The 16027-nt window shown below is 42.0% G+C and overlaps 1 protein-coding gene across 7 annotated transcripts in view; it reads left to right on the forward strand.

Annotated features, from left to right (window-relative positions):
* Positions 1-16027, forward strand: part of LOC140477411 (syntabulin-like) — a 111982-nt gene that overhangs the window by 37472 nt on the left and 58483 nt on the right. For 6 of the 7 annotated variants that reach the window (XM_072571253.1, XM_072571247.1, XM_072571248.1 and 3 more), the window contains exons 2-3: positions 8835-8882; positions 9461-9653. In XM_072571253.1, coding sequence (XP_072427354.1) covers positions 8856-8882; positions 9461-9653 — 220 coding nt within the window. In that variant the 5' untranslated portion in view covers positions 8835-8855. Of the gene's footprint in view, positions 1-8834; positions 8883-8973; positions 9345-9460; positions 9654-16027 lie in introns of those variants that run through there. The other variant, XM_072571254.1, reaches the window with a different exon arrangement.

Consider the following 16027-nt stretch of genomic DNA (forward strand, 5'->3'; position numbering starts at 1 on the left):
GCCTGGGATCATAGAATCACTACAGTTTGGAAAGAGGCCATTCAACTTACCAATTCTGCGCCAATCCTCCAAACAGATTCCCACCCAAGCTTTGCACACCGACCCCATCTACATAACCCTGCTTTTACCATGGCTAATCCACCTAGTTTACACATCCCTCAATAATAAGTGCGTGTGTGGCCCATCCACCTAAACTGCACATCTTTGGACTGGGGTAGGAGCAACCAGAGGAAACCATGCAGACATCGGGAAAATGTGCAAACTCCACCAGATAATCACCCAAGTCTGGAATCGAATGTGGGTCCCTGACACTGTGAGACAGCAGTGCTAACCACTGAGCCACCATGCTGCCCTGGTGAGTAAAATGCAGTTGTTCCCCTTAAGTAAAGGGTCAATGACAAGAGGCCATAATTTTAAGTGAAAGGCAGGAGGGTTAGAGGGGAAATTGAGGAAAAGTTTCCACCCAGAAGGTGGTGGGAATCTGGACCTAACTCTCTGAGAGGCTAGGTGAGGTGGGAAACCTCACAACCTTTAAAAAATATTTGAATGAACATTTGAAATGTCATCACATTCAAGCTATGTGCCAAATGTAGACTGAGAGTAGCTTTTATCAGAGCAGACTCAATGGGCCGAATAATCTTTTCGATATTGCATGATTCTATGATCTCTTTTATTGTCTGTAATAGCAGCTATATCCATTGTTGCTAACAAAAGACAATATTTAATGTGTACTCACTGATATCCCATGGTCTTCACAGAATGAAGTCATAATAAAACAGAGTTATGTGGTTTAAGCTTTATTATTTTGCATAGATATATTCAAGCCTCAATTTTAATGTCAAATATTCTATTCTTATTTTTGCATATTCAATTTACAACTTATTGTATTTACATTTATAATACAAATGGCCTATGTAACTTGTTAAATAGTAATTATGCTATTGCTCATGAACCCATCCTCAAACATGACCCAAGTGAAAGTGCAGCATTTATTTTATGTTCTGTAAAATGTTAGAAGTACGAAAAATAGGGAAAGGTGAAAAGAGAAGGAAAAGGAGAGCACTTCTCGCGTAATTCCTTCAATTTTCAAAAATAAACAGTTCAATTAATTTTGAACGTTTGTCTTATTGCCAGTTTAAAAAGTTCACAGCTTCCTGCCTGGAAAGGCTACTGCCTGTCGAAATTTGCTTGATCTATGGTCATTTGCTAGCACTCCAGTTAGCGGGAGGATTGGGTTTCCAGGATCTTCAGTTAAGTATGGTCAGGGATCTGGACAGAAGAGGTCTAACCTTTCCTTGTGGCAACCGAGAAAAAAAAGCACTTCTGCTTCTCTCGATCCACAAAGGAAAGGTAAAAGCCAACACATCTTTGAAGAGCTTCACTGTTTCCAATATTCTTCTGAATATAGTTTTCTTCTAACTGCAGTGACTTCCCTGCTCACTGTGTAACTGTCATGTCCTAACAAATTCACAGTTGAAAAAGGATGCTGCTGACTGCTGATGGGTGTCTTTTTGCCTCTTTAGAAGATTAGGTTATTGAGAAGACATTGGACTCCACATCACACAGCAGAAGTTAAATCAACTGGATAAAAGCAAATTACTGCGGATGCTGGAATCTGAAACCAAAAGCGAAAATGCTGGAAAATCTCAGCAGGTCTGGCAGCATGTGTAAGGAGAGAAAAGAGCTGACATTTCGAGTCTAACTGACCGTTTGTCAAAGCTTTTTAAATATTTTTGATTTGTGCTGGATGCAAATACAGTGAGTATTGTTTAAATTAGTGATGCAGTACAGGAAGAACACTTTCTCCAATGAAGTCACCATACTGAAGGTCATATTTTAATTCAATATCTCAGTTATTAAAAATGTCAAGTACCTGTAGGTTTTTTGCCTGGATTATTACAGTGACTAAGTGACAATCTTGTATAACTACGTTTTCTAATCCATGCTATATTAAAAGACCAGCTAACACAGTAAAATATTGACAAGGATTGTGCACAGCAGGTTGGGACACTAATTTTTTTAGAACCACTCTTCCGTTCTTCCTATGATTATGAATTCAACTCAGCAAAAATAATTGAATTTTCATGACTCACTGGGGTAGCATGCTGGAAATTAAACCCCTCTAGTCCTGGGTTTGTCACAACAGTTAAAGATTTTAAAACAAGTATGCAGAATTCCCCAATTCACCTGACTTTCAGACTCAGGTCGATAGAAAGCATGAATCAGGTTTCTGTACCAAGCAAGAATTATTGACACACTTATCTGTATGTTGTTCCCATTCCCAAGCTCTTCTGTTACCTGACAACCAATCTCACAGTTGTTGGCAAGCAAAAGATCTTTGTCATCAACGATTGGTCAACTTCTTCTTGCCACCCAGAGTTGAATACAGAACCCTTTGACTTCTGTTCATCTGCAAGCATTTCAATTTCAACTTGTTTGAAGAGAAACTTACAACGCTGGCTATATGAGTAGCAGCTTACTAGCTTTCAAGCATTCCTTTAAAACACTGCTTTTAAAATAAGCTTTCCTCATTTCAGTTCACAGTCTTAAAAAAAACACAAAATAAAAGGGCATGATTCTGAGAAGGCTTTTGTTTAACTGCTTGGTGTTAAACATTATGACAGTACACCTTATAACAAGAACATACAATTCAAAGACACTCCAATTTGACAGTTTTATGTATTGTATGGGAGATTTGGAATTAATTCTTTTTATGAACGATGACATTTCTTGCCAGGTCAATAATGATGGTGCATCCCCAATTGTTCTTGAGAAGGTGATTGTGAGCTGTCTTCATGAACTGCATTGCTTCAAGAGATGTAAGGACATCCACAATACGATTAGGAATGGCGTTCTAGGACATTGACCACCAATAGAGAAGGAACAACAATGAGGTGACAAGTCAGGATTGTATGTAGTGTCGAAGAGAACATACTAGTGTTGCTGCACCTGTGCATCTGCTGCCCTTTTTCTTTTAGGTAGTAGAGATTGCAGGATTGGAGTCCAAACGGAGTGTCACAAAATAGGTTATTTCTGAGTCAGTGCAGTCTGATAGCTCTATTGATAATTCCTTCCGTCACTTTGCTGATGATCAAGAGTAGACTGATAGGATTGTAATTCATGAGGTTTTATCCTCGTTATCAGGCGTGGCTAGTTCTAGACCCCATGTCTTCAGTGTTATGCCAGCATGTTGTGTCAAGGCCCAGAGCTTTTACAGTACACAGGCACTTTGGCTGTTTCTTCTCTCATGTGAAGTGAATTGAATTGACTGTAGACTTGCATCTGCGGTACTGGAGACTTCAGTAAGAGGATGAGATGGATCACTTCTGGTTGAAAATTAATGCAAGTACCTCAGTCTTATCATTTGCACTAGTGTGCTGGGCTCACCCATCATTGAAGATGGGGATATTTGTGGACCCTTTGCCTCCTGTTTATTAGTTATTTAATTGTCCACCACCATTCATGGATGGATGTGGCAAACTGCAGAACCTAGATCTGATCTATTGTTTGTGGGATTATGTTAGCTGTTTGACATTCAAGTAGGCATGTGTTGCAGCTTCAACAGTTTGCTACCTTTTGTGTTATGCATGGTGCTGCTTCTGGCATGCCCTTGAACAGTCTTTATTGAATGCAGAACAGTGGAAATGAAGCCTTCTTGTTATATAAGGAATGTTTATTTTATTATTTGAAACATTTTAGTCTGTGTTTTACAATTTCCATTTTCAGTAAAGTTACCCAATTAGTTTGAATCTTCAATTAGAAGTTATGCAATATTTGTTCCATTGAATTTGTAATACCTAAATGTTTCATACTTATTAATATATTTTTGCAATTCATTGTATACTCTGGAATGTTGCCAGGGTTGGAAGATTTGAGCTAGAGGCAGAGAATGAATAGGCTGGGGCTGTTCTCCCTGGAATGTTGGAGGCTGAGGGGTGACTTTATAGAGATTTATAAAATCATGAGGAACATGGATAGGATAAATAGACAAGGCCTTTTCCCTGGGGTGAAGGAATCCAGAACAAGAGAGCATAGGTTTAGGGTGAGGGCAGAAAGATTTAAAAGGGACCTAAGGGGCAACTTTTTCATGCAGTGGGTAGTGCATATATGGAATGAGCTGCCAGAGGAAGTAGTGGAGCCTGGTATAATTACAACACTTAAAAGGCATCTAGATTGTTATGTGGATAGGAAAGGTTTAGAGGGATATGGGCCAAGTGCTGGGAAATGGGGCTAGATGAGGTTAGGATATCTGGTCAGCATGGACGGGTTGGATCGGAGGGTCTGTTTCCATGTTGTGCATCTCTAATGACTCTATGGTGCCTCACAACTTTCCTCAAAAACAAAGACATAGCTGTGGTAATGTTGTGCAGTGCATTTGAGATATAATAGTCACTGAACTGTGTTGCTCAATGGTCTGCAAAGGAGTTCACTTGTTATAAGTATGGCTCAAGCGGTACATACTCTAGTATTACTCGACACTGCCCCTGGAGACAAAATGATCATAATCAATGCTAACAATGGAAATACTGGTCACGCTCTACACTTAGAAGTAATGCATAATAATTATGAATATATATCAGATTTAATAAATAATGTTAGCTAATATTATTGAGTAATGAATAACGGCAAGTATATTCCAAGGCCTGGGTCCTCTATTTTCATTAACATCTGTTACCTCAACTTCATGTGTTTCTCAAACTGCACTACATCAGCATTGTGATGCAGTTCTGTATGTTCTACATTAAGGTAGAACAAAGTACCATGAGTCTTTATCATTTTATATTGTTGCACAATTTTAAGGGTGATCTTAAAAGCATTGTCTATTGTGAGTTTATGTTGTGAATAGAAAAGTTTACAAATAGATTTTTAAACTCAGTTTTGCAAAGTACGTATTGATGGCAGCATTTATTGACCATCCCTAATTTATTTGCAAAGTTGTTGCTGCACTAATGTCTTAGAAGGTTCGTGTGTCATGTGGTGGGAAGAATCACATTGATGCATGGAGGGTATTCTAGGATTTTGAGTCAGCAACAGTCAACTAACAGCGGTATTCTTCCAAGTCACGATGGGGTGTGACTGGGTGACTTTCAGGTAGCGGTGCTCTTATGCATATGCTGTCTTGTTCCTTCACATGGTAGAAGTTACAGATTTGGAAGTTGCTGTTAGAGGAGCCTTGATGCACTTTAGTGAGTTGTTACAGTGTATCTGGTAGATGCACATTACGCTATGATGTACCAATGGCAGACTGTGTAAATATTTAAGGTGGTGTTGGGGTGCTGTAGATGCCTTCTAATTATTTTTCTTTCCCTGTATTTCATGCTCTCTACTTGATTCTCTATTGTGTGTTCTACCTAACATTTATTATAGGTTTCCAATTCATGTTGTGTCAGTCACTGGGATGAGTGCACGGTGGAAGAGGTTCTGTGAAGCTGACAAACTCTAAAGGCTTTGATCAATTACACTGTAAAGCCCCAACTAGAGGCAACCTTATTGAGACATATAGGATCATGAGGACTCTTGATGTGGCAGATGTGGGAAAGTTGATTTCCCTTGTAGGAGATTCTATACCAGAAAACATAGTCTCAGTGAATGTTGTCACCCATTCAACACAGAAGTAAGGAAGAATTTCTTCAGGTTGCAGTGAATCTGTGAAATTATTTTCACCACAGAGAGTTGCAAAGAACTTGTCATGAAGTATTTTTAAGGTTGAGGTAGACAGTTAGAGCCCAGGATGGAAGGATGGGCCTTGGGGTAATTAGAAGGAGGTCATTTGGCTCACTGAATCCATGCTGGCTCTCTGTAGACTTACTTAATCAGTCCCAATCCCATGTTGTATCCTTTTGGTCCTGCAGGTTTGTTTCCCTCCAGTATTCATCCAATTTCCTTTTGAAATCATTGATTGTTTCAAATTCCATCGCACAGAGTTCCAATTCAATGCATAAAAAAGATTTTCATATACTTTTCTGACTTCACTTGCCCAAAGCGTTGTCCATTTACATCAATATTGTAAATATTGTGTTTTCCTTTGCATGTACTCATTGTATTGTACTGTACTCATCTCCACATTTCCACATCTCCACATACCTTGATGTTGTCCTATACCCCAGTCCAGGCATTCCCCACATGCGTTCGGGATACCACCCACGCCGTCCACCTCCTCCAAAACTTTTGTTTCCGGGCCACCAACACCTCATCTTCACCATGGACATCCAGTCCCTATACACCTCCATCTGCCATGATGAGGGCTTCCAAGCACTCTGTTTCTTTCTCCACTGGCATATCCACCAGTACCACTCCACTGATACTCTCATTCGTGTGGCTGAACTGGTCTTCAACCTCATAATTTCACCTTTGAATCCTCCCACTTCCTCCAGACAAAAAGGGTAGCCATGGGCCCCAGCTATGCCTGTCTCTTTGTCGGTTGCGTGGAACAGTCGATCTTCCGCAGGTACACTGGCACCATTCCCTATCTTTCCCTCTGCTACATTGATAACTGTATCAGTGCCACCTCGTGCTCCCACAAGGAGGTTGAACAGTTCATCAACTTCACCAACACATTCCACCCTGACCTTAAGTTCATCTCTACCATCTCAGACACCTCGATCCCCTTCCTGGACCTCTCCATCTCCATCAACAGTGACCAACTCTACACTGACCTCTTCCCAATTCCTCCGCCTCTGCCGCATCTGTTCCCAGGTGGACCAATTCCACCACAGAATACACCAGATGCCCACCTTCTTTAAAGACCGCAATTTCCCCTCTCATGTGATTGATGATGCCCTCCAGTGCATCTCATCCACTTCCTGTGCGTCTGCCCTCGAACCCCACCCATCCAACCACAACAAGGACAGAACCCCTGGTCCTCACCTTTCACCCCACCAACCTCCTTATACAACGCATCATCTTCCGCCATTTCCACCACATACAAATGGACCCTCACCACCAGAGATATATTTCCCTCCCCCTCTCTTGTCTGCTTTCTTAAAGACCATTCTCTCCATGACTCCCTGGTCAAGTCCACACTCCCCACCAACCCACCCTCCCCTCTGGGCATCTTCCCGTGGCACCACAGAAATCGGGAAACCTATGCCACACCTCCCCCCTCATCTCCGTCCAAGGCCCCAAAGGAGCCTTCCATTCCATCAGAGTTTTACCTGTAGTTCCACACATGTCATTTACTCTACCCATTGCTCCTGATGCGGTCTCCTCTACGTTGGGGAGACAGGACACCTACTCGCTAAGCCCTTCAGAGAACATCTCTGGGACATCCGCACCAACCAACTCCACTGCCCCATGGCCGAACACCTCATCTCTCACACTCTGCCAAGTACACACAAGTCCTGGGCCTCCTCAATCACCAAACCCTAACCACCCGACACCTGGTGGAAGAGTGCCTTATCTTCCATTGGGACTTCCAACCACACGGCATCAATGTGGATTTCACCAGTTTCCTCATTTCCCTCCCCCCCCACCTTATCCTAGTTCCAACCTTCCAACTTCGCACCACCCTCATGACCTGTTGTACCTTTCCATCTCCCTTCCCACCTATCCACTCCACCGTCCTCTCCGACCAATCACCATTACCCCCACCTCCATCCACCTATCACAGTCTCAGCTACCTTCCCCCCCAGCCACACCCCCCTCCCATTTATCTCTCCACCCCCTCGGCTCATAAGCACATTCCTGATGAAAGGCTCTTGCCCAAATCGTCAATTCTCCTGCTCCTTGGGTGTTGTCTGACCTACTGTGCTTTCCCAGCGCCACACTTTCAACTCTGATCTCCAGCATCTGCAGTCCTCACTTTCTCCATATATTGTACTGTAACTTATTGTTATGGAAATTTGCATTTATATAATGCATTTCATGATCTCATAATATTTTGAATGCAAGTAGTTTTGAATGTTGTCACTGTTGTCAAACGTTGCAAAGTAGGTCTACCAATTTGAAGGAAGATCCAACACGCAGCCATGAACCAAATGAACAGATACACTAATTTTGCAGTATTGTTTTTCAAACATTAGCCACAGGAACACTGACATTCTTCTTTGAATACTGCTGTGGAATCTTCACCAAAGCTGGTTTGTGGGTTTTCAATTTAGAATCCAATCTAAACTTTGACAATTAATTCCTGTCTTTGTGTTGCATTAAAATGCCAGCCTAGATTGGGTTTTCAAATTCTGGAGTGTGGGTTGAACCCATGCCTTCTCAGGCAAGGATGCTACATCTTAGCACAGTTGACACAATAGGGGGAAAGGGAAGGGTGGGGTAGCAGTAAGATTTTATTGCAAGGCTAATTATTCCACAGATGTGATTGTCACTTTTTCTCTAAACGTCATTCCCAGTGGAATATTCGGATGCTAAAAATGTTGATGTTCAAAATATTGGCTTGCCATGCTGTGCAAAAATGGTCAAAATGAGTCATCAGTTGCTAGGTGGAGACATTGCTGAATTTTGTGTTTTTCTTCCACATATATTTGTTTCCATGATAAACCAAAAATACGTTTTTTTAATCAAAATGAAATCATTTACTGTATTTGAAACAAATACAGGGTGTATATACCTGGGTCAGGAAGGTTAGTCTGAGGGAATTAGACCAAACTAAGGGGCTGGGACATTGAAAAACTGAACGAGTGAGGGTGACTTTGACCTGGATATTGACAAGGAGGACTGGGCCAGATGTGTTGTGAAGGTCAGTGGGATTTGACTGATCTGCTCTGGCGCTGCCTGCCACCCCCTGCACACCCACTCCCTTTACCAGAGTCTCCACGTGCACTCTCTCACCTCTGCAGCCACACGCATGCGTCTAATGTATCTCTTTTCATCCCAAACGATAGGTTCCAGGAGGAAGAGGCGGGATGGGACCGTTTAATGAATATCACAAGGTAATGTCGCTCTGGTATTCCCCTTTCTTAACCCCATTGCCAGCCCTCAACCTGATGGTGCCCCAGGATGGGTTAGATTCTTGTGTGGGAAGGGGTTGCTGATGCTGATGTGGGAGATTTTGTCGCATGTGTGTGTGTAGGGAGGGAGGGAGAAATTAGTGATGACTGTTGGCGTTGCTGCAGAAGGTGACTCCCTGAAATGCTATTTTCTAGATCGAGAGAGAGAGAGAGAGAGAGAGGGGATGGAATTTTTTTGGCGCAGTGAGTTGTCTATTTGCATGGAATTGGAGGGGGGAGTGGAACTGGCGTGTCGCTTTGCAGCTCTCTCTCTCTCTCTCTCTCTATGTGTCTGTGTCTCTGATCGCAATGTCTGACCGAGAGGCTGACAGCAGCAACTCCTCCTGCCGCAGACACACAGCCCCTGGCTGCCTTTAGAGGCACAGCACAGCCGGGATGGAACAGGTATGTTGTTCCTCTGCTTTATTCCCGGCTCGGTTCGGACGGGAGGATGTGTGCAGTCTCTCCCCCTCTCTCTCTCTCTCACACACACGTTTTTTTTCTCTCTCTCTGTTGGGCAGGATCAGAAGGTGCGAGAGAAGCGAAGTCCACGCAGCCGCATCCCGAGACTGGTTCTCCGCCCTTATCCCCACATCCAGAAAGGATCGCCCTCCTCCGAGTCCCCGATCTCCGAGGAGGAGAGTCGGGATTACGACCTGAGCTCCGGGCACTCCCGGAGGTCCACCACCGTCAGCAGCATCAGCTTCTGTTCAGGTACCTCTCTGGCGAGCGAGCGTTCATTATTCGGGTTTCCTTGCATTATTTAAACCTCTCCCAAGGACTACGTGCTCTCTCCTTCATTGCACAGACATCTGTTTTGTGTGGAACCCAGCATTTCTGTTTACAGTTTGATAACAAGGCTGTACCCGGTTAGTGACTGTGCTGCAGTCTCTCCTATCTGTAGGACTGCTGCCAAAGTCAAGACAATGTGATGTCAGATAAAATATTGGAACGGTCCCAAAGAGGGTGGAATCCAGATGCAAAACGTTCACTGGTTACCATTTTCAGCTTTGAGACAATGGAGTGTTCTCTCTCTCTCTCTGTCTCCCTTACAGGGTCATCCAGCTGTGTCCACAACACATTTACATGGACACTGTCTTACCAAATTATTTGGCAAACTTTTTTTTTCCTCATCCCTGAATGGGCGTTACAAAGGCAACCACCCTTCTCAAATGAAAGCCAATCCTTTATATCATAAAGTGTAAATAATGCAGGCCCTATGGGAGATGTGTTTATCAGCAACGTGTTGAGTGTAGATTCTGAGCACGTTTTTCTGTGTGGCTTTCAATGTTCCTTTTATTTTCTGGCTGTGGTTACTCACTCTGTTGTTTGCATCAATAATTTCAGACAGAGGTTACAACCACAACCAGGGAACTTTAAACCTTTATCCAAGGATGAGTTTGAGCTGGGCTTTTGGGGTAGGGGTGACTTAAAGTCTGAAAAATTCAGCTGAAACTAACTGAGTCAGGAAAATGGAAAGTATAAAAACATGCTGCAAAGAGATAGTTTGGAACATTTAATTGATCGAAGTGGTGAATTTTATTGGAATATGTTTTCCAAGCCGGAAACACAGTAGCTTCATCAAGGCAAACACTTTGTGTAATTCAGGAGATGAGTGCCTTTTACATTGATGTTTAGGATTTAGGCCTCAGTTTCTGTTATCAGGCACCACCATGACAATTTTTCCCATTTCACCCCCATCCCACGGATCCTCAAGGCACCCAATTCCAGCAGGGAGTAGTCTCTACACTTGCCCCTCGGCTCCTGTTCCACTTGCCCAATTTCTGAACCACTGACTCCCCCACGTCTCTCTCTGCAATCTCCTCACTTTGCCCCTACCACCACCTATCATCCACTACATCAGGATTCTTCACCATCCACAGCAGCCCCCAATTCCCCTGCAGCATATATACTCACCCTCACCCTCACCCCATCAACCGTTAGGCTTCCAATCCAACTTCACTACCAGACCACCCATATTTTCCCCACCCTCCCAATGGCCACACCACTGATTTTCTCCTACCTTACCCTCTGAGAATCCTGAATTCTTTCCTACCTCACAGCCAACCCCCCAACTCCACTCATTGGGCCTTCAATTCAATCTCCAAGCTACTAATTTCTCCATAGCCTCCAATTCTCTTATCTGAAGCCTTTGACCTCTTTCCAGCCCTCTGGTTCTTCCCTTCAAGGTTCATGAACATCTCCTAGGCCCTGGTTCCTTTTCCATCCCAACTCTGCGCCATCGTCCAGGTGTTCGACTTTTTCCCTCCTCTCGGAACGCTGAAATCTCGCTCTAAGGAACCTGTCAACCAACATCCTCAGTAAGCCAACATCCCATCTTTCAAGATTGTCCCCACCTTACCTGGTCTTGTTTCATCAAGAACTCCTTGCTGTATCAGGAGTTGGTTGCTGGTTGGCAAGCGATGGTCTGATTGGTGACCTCACACAGACTTGGTCTGGAATAAAAACTCCAGCCTGCGTATAAATTCTCAGTTCTTGAGATCCCCATGACTGACTGACCCAGCAAGTGATTCAATAAGTAAAAGTGCAGCCCAATATTCCTCATACGTCCTAATGAAATGGTGCAAGCATAGTTGCCCTAGCTGTCTCTTAAAAATAACTATACCGTAACATTGCAGATTTGGTCGAGGCGTTCAAGAGAAAATTGGATTGTATTCTGAAAGAAAACATGCACAGGGCTATGGGGAGAAGGCTGGGGAATTGCAATAGCGAAATGCTTCTTCAAAGAACCCACACAGATGTGGTGGGCTGAATGACCTCTTTCTATGCTGTAACCATTCTGTGATTTGGTCAAAGTGATGACTCAGTCTCATAAGAAAATAAATTTTATAATAACATCAGTAAGTTGGGAGAAAATATTCTCTCAATACCATACCATTAACTGAATATTTTAAATACAGCTGAATACTTCTTTCCTTTGGGAAGATATACATTGTATTTGGATGCGTTTTTGAACAGTTTTATGTATATGTTTCATTCTATCAGTGACTTAAGTCCTAATCTAATATGTTTAGCAATAAATTAAATTGATGCTACGACTCTACAGTACATTGTGTAATATGATGAATAAGTAGTGAGTAATTACAATAGACATTGGGATTTGAACAGTTTAATAGCATGTTATCCTAAAGAAAATTGAATTTGAATGTAAAATATTAAGGGATCTGTGACTAAACTTTATTTTGAAGACATGCCTGTTAATTGATAAATGTTGGTAACAGGACCTTCTGTGAAACCTGATTGGAGATGTCTTTAGTTGGGTGAACATCTGAGACAGTTGCATTTCTGTACTATCTGTCATTTGTATGACATCAGAGGTCAAAAAGCAATGGTTAAGGTAATTACTACGTTGGATGTGCTGCTTTGGAAACAAATCATTTTGCAACTCTCAACCTTGGAGTCAGCAGTTAGTTTTAATTAAGTATTTATTTTATGTCATTCAGTTCTGAATGAGTCCATTAATAAATAGATTAATTGTAATAAGTATAGGCTTTTGCTTCTCTTTTAAAAAGTCAGCAGAGACATCAATTAATGTCTCCTTAGTTGGACCTGTTTGTAAATTTATAACTTTTAACAAAGTGAAGCTGAAGCTAATATTTTTTTTAATAAACTGCCAAATACCACTATAGCTTCATTACTCTGGTAACCACTTCAAAATGTCTGGATGAAATGTTAAAATGCAATAAAAGAACTTATCTCATCAATCTTATCGATCTCTAAGTCAGCTATTTATTTGTTTTAGATCTATATTTTAACCAAATCTAAACATCCTAATTTCAGCACCATTCTCCTAAAAATACTACTTTGTTTTACTTGAAGATGGCAGCGACATGGGTTTATGTGTAGATGTCATCAAACCTATTTATTTTGTGATTATAGAATCAGAGTCATACAGCATGGAAAGAGACCCTTCGGTTTAACTTGTCCATGTCAACTAATTTTCCCAAACTAAACTAGTCCCATTTCCCTGCATTTGACCCTGATCCCTCTCACCCTTTTCTATTGATGTACCTATCCAAATGTCTTAAATGGTGTAACCAAACCTGCATCTACCACTTCTATTCCATACATGAACCACCCTCTGTGTGAAAACATTGCCCCTCAGGTTCCTTCTTAAATCTTTCTGCTCTCACCTTAAAAATTGCCCTCTAGTTTTTAACTCCCCTGCCCTAAGGAAAATAACTTTGCTAGTCACCTTGTCTGTGTCCTTCATACTTTTGTAAACTTCTATAAGGTGACCCTTCAACCTATGCTCTATTGAAAAAAATCCCAGTCTATGCAGCCTCTCCTCACAACACAAACCTTCCAATCATGGCAATATCCTGGTAAGTATTTTCCGAACCCCCTCCAATTTAATAGTATCCTACCTACAGCAGGATGACCTGAACTGTGCACAGTACTCCAAAAGTGGCCTCTCCAATGTCCTGTACAACTTCACCATGACGTCCAAACTCCAAATTCAGTGGTTTGAGCAATGAAGGCAAGTGTGCTAAATGCCATTCTTTACCCCCTGTCGACCTGTGATGTAACTTTCAAAGAACTATGTATCAGAACTCTTAAGTCTCTCTCTGTTTGACACTACCTAGGGCCCTACCAGTAATTGTGTAACTCCTTCCCTTGTTCATCTCACCATCTGTTGAAATGGAAAGGGCTGATGAAGCACAAATGTTTTGTTATTGAAGACATTCAAAAGTGATACTTTTTTAAAAAAAATTCACAGAATCTGAGCATTTCTGGCTGGGCCAGTATATCTTGTGCATCTCTAATTGCCTGAAATTCAGGAAAGTGGCGATGAGTTGCCTCCTTAATCTGCTACAGTCTTTGGCCTGTACTGACACCCACAATGCTATTGGAAAGGTGGTACTTCAGGATATTGTCTCAGTGACTGTGAAGAATGGTAATACTTTTTAAGTCTTGGTTGCGTGTGCCTTAGAGGTTCCCATGCATCTGGTGACCTTGTCCTCCTATACAATCGTAAGGAACAGGTATAGGCCATTCAGCCTCTTGAGCTTGTTGTGCAATTCAATAGCATCATCGCTGATTTGACATTCCTTACATCTACTTTCCTACCTCCACTGGTTGCAGGTTTGGAAGGTGCTATTGAAGGAGACATGATGAGTCACTGTGTGGCAACATGTAAATCATCCACACTGCTCCCATTGTTTATCAGTGTTGAAAGTGATGGGTTGCTAATCAAGTTGTTACTAGCATTGAATTTCTTGACTGTTGGAACTATACTCATCCAGACAGGTGGAGATTGTTCCTGTTCATCTGGGCAAATGAGTAATCCATCACACTCCTGATTTGTTCTTTGTAGGTGGTGGACAGAAGGTGAATTACTTGCTGCAGACTTCCTTGCCACTGACCAGCTTTTGTAGCCATAGTATTTATATGACTGGTCTAGTCAGGTTCTGGCCTATGATGATCCTCAGGATGTTGATCGTGAGGAATTCAGTGGTAGTAATACCATCAAACATCAAGAGGTCGTGGTTAGATGCTCTCTTGTTGAAGATGGTCATTAATTTGAACTTGTGTGGAATGAATATTGCATGCTACTTTATTAGCTCAAGATTGGATATTGTCCAGGTCATGCTGCAAATGGACACTAACTACTTCAGTAGCTGAAGAGTCATGAAAATTGCTGGATATTGTGCAATCATCAGCAAGTATCCCCACTTCTGATCTCATGGTGAAGGGAAGGTCATTGATGAAGAAGTTGAAAATGATTGGGATTTGGGAAACTTTCCTGTGGCAATGCCACCCTCCGGATGAGATGATTGATCTCCAGCAATCACACACGTACTCCCTTGTGCGAGTTGTAACTCCAACAAGCAGAAGATTTTGCCTGATTCCCAGTTTTCCTTGGGTTCCTTGATACCATTCTTACTTGCTGCCTTGATGACTAGGGCAGTGTCACTCACTTCACAGCTGGAGTTCAGCTCTTTTGACAATGTTGGAGCAAAGCTGTAATAAGATCAGGAATTGCATGGCCCTATCAGAACCCAAACTGAGTGTCAGTGATCAGTCTATTTCTTTACATGTGCTGCCTGATGACAGTATTGACAACCCTTCCATTACCATGCTGATAAATGAGAGTAAGCTGGATCAGTCAGTATTGGCCAGGTTGGATTTGTTCTGCTTTTTATGGACAGAGTATACCTGGGCAGTTTTCCACATCTGTTCTGAGGAAGGGTCACTGGACATGAAATATTAATTCTGTTTTCTCTCCACAGATGCTGTTATACCTGACTTTTTTTCTTTTAGCAATTTCGGTTTTTGTTTCTGATTTCCAACATCCACAATACTTTTTGGTTTTCAGTTTTCCACGTTGATGGGTAAATGCCATTATAACAACAGCTTGGTTAGTTAGTGGTGTAGCTAATTCAGAGTACAAACCTTCAGTACATTATGGACTAGGCCATCGAAGTATTCTAAGGCAATAACCTAAATCCTAACATTTAGTTAAAGGTATGTGCAAGTGCTGTGTCCCAGATGTGATTTGTTTTGTCCGCTATTAGGCCTTGATCAAAAAACGCTTGTTCTTACGACACAACTAAAATACAGAGAAAAGAAGAATTGTCATAACTTTCACTCTATTGAAATAGTCAACAAGACAATACATAATGTAACCACTAATCATTAACTGTCTGATATAGGCAGCCTCACAATGAACATACAATTTGGCAAAATTGCAATTCAGCAAAATGATTACGATCCTCATGTGCTGTCTTTCTCCAGTCCAGAAGAAAGAAACCATCTGTCCCTTTTGATTCTTAAAAGGAGGTTGCTCATCTGAGACTTTACTCGAGCTGTTTTCATCAGCCAGCCACCTTCAACTCACTAAAAGTAAAACTAAAAATGACTCTGGGTCTGTCAGCCCTGACCCCGCCCACTCATTATTCATTTGGCTCATTTTAAAAAAAAACACCCAGGGAGAATTCAAAAGCTGTTCACCAAGTGCCTGTCCGAAGGAGTCATTTCGACATCCCTATGGCAATAATTCTCTGCAACAGAAACAGGACAGACACATCTGTCTTAAAGGCACAGTATGTCACAAGTACTATTGC

This window comes from Chiloscyllium punctatum, chromosome 5, assembly GCF_047496795.1.
Source record: "Chiloscyllium punctatum isolate Juve2018m chromosome 5, sChiPun1.3, whole genome shotgun sequence".
In the NCBI taxonomy this organism is placed as follows: domain Eukaryota; kingdom Metazoa; phylum Chordata; class Chondrichthyes; order Orectolobiformes; family Hemiscylliidae; genus Chiloscyllium; species Chiloscyllium punctatum.